This window comes from Ammodytes marinus (assembly GCF_949987685.1).
Source record: "Ammodytes marinus genome assembly, chromosome: 24".
Lineage (NCBI taxonomy): Eukaryota > Metazoa > Chordata > Actinopteri > Uranoscopiformes > Ammodytidae > Ammodytes > Ammodytes marinus.
The window spans coordinates 14,686,339-14,691,250 of NC_137228.1; the positions used below are offsets into that span (position 1 = coordinate 14,686,339).

The following is a 4,912-nucleotide window of genomic DNA, read 5'->3' on the forward strand; positions in this document are numbered from 1 at the left end:
TAAACAAACTTTAATTGCCCAGCCCTACCCTAGCCTCCATAGCTTTGTGTGTGTCCCTGTGTATTGCTGCCTACCTTCTCAGGAGCAGCTAGGGGGTTGAACCTTCGGGCAAAGACCAGGAAGGAATTAAAGGTGCACTGTGTAACTTTGGGTGTGTCAGAGAAGTTAATATTTTCTCAGGTTTATTCTCATAACTGAATTAGCAAACTTTCCTCACAGGACAATTGGATCCCTGGAACACTGTTTAAAGTTCTGAAGAATGCTTGACCCTGGTAGTTTTTATTTTTCGTGAAATTATTTTGTTTCTGTGTGCGAAGTAAAATAAAGTAATCATCCAAAATAAAAGTACGATGTTTGGAAAAGGTGTGTTAAAAATTCCTTGCTCTGTTTGACAGCACTATACATAAGGGGGCAAATCATTCTGTCCTCATGTGTATGTGTGTCCCTGTGTATTGCTGCCTACCTTCTCTTGAGCAGCAGGGGGGTTGAACCTTCGGGCACAGACCAGGAAAGAGTCAGGTTGAGGTTTAGAGTTCTTCACGTCCGGGTCGTCTCCCAGGACGACGTGATGGAACCGACTGAAGAACTCTTTGTGTCGCTGCGTCTTCAACTCAAACGTGACGCCGGCAGAGCTGGTAGCCACGGCGATCGGGATGTTGTGCTTCAAAAGATGGTCCACCAGTTTCTCCACACCTATTAGTGGTACACATGGCAAGGCAAGGCAAGTTCATTTATATAGCACAATGCAGACACAAGGACATTAAAAAGTGCTTTACAGGGGCAAGATTAAAATACATAGTACACATTAGAAAAGCAAATGAATAGAAATAAAACATTTAAAAGCTAATGAATAGAAATAGAACATTTAAATGCAGCAGAATTGCAGGTTAAAATGGATGGATTAAACGTTAGACTTTAAAAGGTGCTACGAGGAACTTTTAAATATTTCTGAATCTGAAACAGTCTAATATTTCCTCTGATGATCATTAATTGCATGCAACAGCAAACAAGACCATCAGTCAAACAAAAATCATTTGTAATACTTATGATATCGGACAGTATTGGGATGGGCCGATATCTAAAAACCAGCTATTGGAATCGGATGGGAACTGAAATATAGTGGATCAATCGTGCATCTACTGTATATCCTAAACTAAACCAATATAAAAAAGCCCCTGCAAAGTGTAAACAATGAAGAGCTCCACTGATTGTTTTTGAAAGATTTTATAATTGCCTTCAATTATTCAGGATGTATCTTCCCCTTAGCGAATATGCTTTTTAATCTTTCAGGTAAACACAAAGTAGACAGAGAAGTGTGTGTGTGTGTGTGTGTGTGTGTGTGTGTGTGTGAGTGTGAGTGTGAGTGTGAGTGTGAGTGTGAGTGTGAGTGTGAGTGTGAGTGAGTGTGTGTGTGTGTGTGTGTGTGTGTGTGTGTTAATGCGTGTGTGTGCGTGCGTACAATGCAACTTTAGTCACAGCTGCAGCTCAACATGAATGCATTGTAAAAACTTTATTATAATTAACCTTTTGCTAATAAACCTGGAGATTGCATTTTTTTTTTTTTAAGTTGAAGTGTTCCACAATTACCGTGAATCAATTATTTTAGCTGTGTGAGGGCAATCAGCTCTTTATGGCAGAGGTGGGTATGCTGCCTAGCCACAATCAAAAGACTTCCTCCGCTCTCATTAAAAATGAATAGACTTTTACACTTTTATGTGGATTTAATAATGTAAAACAGGCGACAGTGGCACAGGAGCAGTCTTCTCCTGTCTAATCACAAAGTTTCCAGCAGTTTCTCAACTTTAAAGTAAACTTAGAAATGTAAAAGGTATCTGTGGGACATGTAGATAAAGCAGGAATATTGTCTTTGTTCATACTAGTATGAATAAAATGTCCAAAGTATACATTAAGGTGTTTATTTTGACTAAACCTTGTCTGTTTGCATCTGTTTATTTCTCCTATACAACCATCTTTAACGGCCATTATCTCAACATTATTTTATGTACTATTACATTTTGTACATTATTTTATGTATTATTTCAATACTCTGAATGAAAAATCTCAACTTCTAAAGCACTTACATCAAGTAAACTTTCCATAATAACCATAGTAAGATATTGACAAATTTGGATTTTTTATTTAAAAGAAAGTTGTTATAACAAAATAATAGTTTTAATGTAAGTAATCAACTGGCATAGCTTCATTATGAAATGTATGAGCAAAAGATTTGACCCTAATCTCCTGCAGTGTCTCGCCATTGCTGTTCTGATCTTATTTTATTGTTTTGTTTTTTATACTTTTTTCTTCACAGTATACTTGCCCTTATATATTAAATATTCCCTTCGGAGACGTTATGAAGGAGTTTTTAAATTTGCAATTGCACTGTTTAAGCCTGATCAACAGTGCCTACATGTACCAGCATGCATTGCAGCATTTGACGTTCCATGTCCAGTTTGTTCAATTGCATTAATTTAAAGCCACAAAGTGCGCTCCATTCTGAGTTAATGACGACAGGACAATTTGAAGATGAAATTGAAACATCCGTTGATGAATTAAATCAATGGGGTGGCTGCACCTGCTTAGTAACCGTCCTTATGTCATACACATGGACACATCTATGAATGTATTTCAGACATATCGAAATAATACAAAACAAACAAGAAATGCACAAAAAAAATTCTAATTAGTTCACAAATAAAACAAATGAAAAGCATTTTACGAAATATATTCGATAAACCTTTTCTGAACCAACCCTATGATGTCAACACTCACAAAAAACACTTATTTAAGTATTTATGATAATTGGACTGACTCGGCTATTCATACAATGAGCTGAGCTGATGAGTGGCCCTCTGAATTAATATTAGCCTCTCTCAGACGTCAGCACTCGAACTGCACAAAGAAACGGACATGTGTCTAAGTAGTAATAGTAGAAACGTATTCAAATATTTTAGTCATTATGTGTGACCTTTTACACATAGTCATTGTAATGTGCAGCAGTAGCAGTGAGGCACACAGAGAAAAGGAGCAGCACGTCAAGAGCTAATCATAGGCCACTCCTGAGCTGGGAACAAATCAGTCGAATTTTTATATTTTTATATTTCTGCGTCCTTTTGAAAATGCCACAGAGAATTACATTTAAGACCAATTCGACAATAACAAAAACTGAAGAAAAAACAAATACAAATTTTGGTTTTGAGGACTATTTTGCTTAAAATATGACCTATTTGGTACATTTAAAAAAGTAAGAAAATCTACTTAAAAAAATGTCAGGGCATTCAAAACCACATTTGATTATGCCACACATTATTGGAAAAAATCCATTATTGAAGTTATTTGGCGTTTAAATTTTTTTTTATATAAAAAGCCTTCTCCCAATGTCTTAGCATTTTTAATCAGCTACATCAAAAGCCCGATTTAAGACATTTTAATATTAACTAAGGCCTTATTTTTAGATGTACTTATTCAATGTCTTTAAAGACATTTTAGGGAACCAGGGGATTACTCGTAGCCTACCTGGCAGTAGTTGTGCAGAGGGGAATATCCTCTCTTGTATCAGTCTGCTTTCTGACAGCAGATCTTCAGGAGTTATTGGAAGCTCCAGGACGTCCCGTATAATCCTACTGGCATCCAGAGCCTTCAAGCCCATCACTGAAGCCTTCACATCCCACGTGTACTGCTTCCCATAGCGGTCACAAATCTCCTGGAAAGACACAGTGTACAGGCGCTCTGTGTCTGAAATGAAATGGAAAAAAATACCAATTGAAAATGATTTTTTTTTTTTTTTCGTAAAAATTACAACAATTATTTAGATTAAGATAGACAGACAGATAGATAGATAGATAGATAGATAGATAGATAGATAGATAGATAGATAGATAGATAGATAGATAGATAGATAGATAGATAGATAGATAGATAGATAGATAGATAGATCAAAAAAATAGCTAGAGTAGCTTTCAATTTCAATGACAATGTCATTTAGGGCTTCAATATGTGAGTGCAATGCACTGTATCGAATTTAATTAAATTTTCTAAAATTAGATTATTAGATGACAGTCCCAGATGGGTCCCACATTAGTGCTTGAGAATCAGGCACAATATTATTAAAATATAGGCCTAAGGTAGTTTGTAGAAATACAATAAAAGCTGTTCAGTAGTTAAATGTTTAATTTGGCATCAACCTGTGAGAATTAAAATAAGTTATTCAACTGTCAGTGAGACTTCAACTTTTAAAAGTGGGGTAGAATCGTAAATCAACTAGGTTAAGTAATTGTAAACACTGATTTTCTAGGATTTGTAGAACAGATTGTTATTTTAAATGTACGCCGAATTAACCCGAACATTATAAGGTTGTCAAAAATATCAACTTATGTCCGATCTGATCCGTTATTTTTCTCCATATTCATATAAATCAGCAACTTCTAAATGTTTTTCAATGGAGTTTGGCGTGACAACTCTCAACCGTACACGTTAACGGGCTCAAAGTGAATGAATTAGATTCCGGTATGAGAGCAGGTTTAGCTTAGGTGCTAGCTCACAACTACAAGATATATAGCGCACACAAAATACGTTTCGAGACCTAATAATAGTCCATCCATGTCGAAAAGAACATGGCTCACGGGTTTGTAGCTACCAGACATGTTTGACACTTGAAACGGGAGTTTTGAGTCGAGTTCCGCTTCGAATACAATGTCTGGAATGGCCAACTAAAAACTATCACTGAAATTTGTTAGTCATCATAACAAAAACTTCTGAAAACGTGTAATGCTCAGGCAACATGCACAAATATGTTATTAACAGGTTTTATACAAGACTAGTTGGGCCAAAAGGAATCATAAATCAAATATGTTCGTCTGAAATTAAGCTTTAGCCTGCTCAGGGATGTTTTTTGGTTGTCCCACCGCAATGG

General features: G+C 36.1%; 1 protein-coding gene across 1 annotated transcript in view; it reads right to left on the minus strand.

Moving 5' to 3' along the window:
* pudp (pseudouridine 5'-phosphatase) overlaps positions 1 to 4,686 on the minus strand; it is a 22,397-nt gene extending 17,711 nt beyond the window's left edge. Inside the window, exons 1-3 of the mRNA XM_080052662.1 lie at positions 4,583 to 4,686; positions 3,517 to 3,735; positions 464 to 693 (exon numbers count right to left, since the gene is read on the minus strand). Coding sequence (XP_079908788.1) covers positions 464 to 693; positions 3,517 to 3,735; positions 4,583 to 4,643 — 510 coding nt within the window. The 5' untranslated portion in view covers positions 4,644 to 4,686. The remainder of the gene's footprint in view (positions 1 to 463; positions 694 to 3,516; positions 3,736 to 4,582) is intronic.
* Between the last annotated feature and the right edge of the window lie 226 nt (positions 4,687 to 4,912).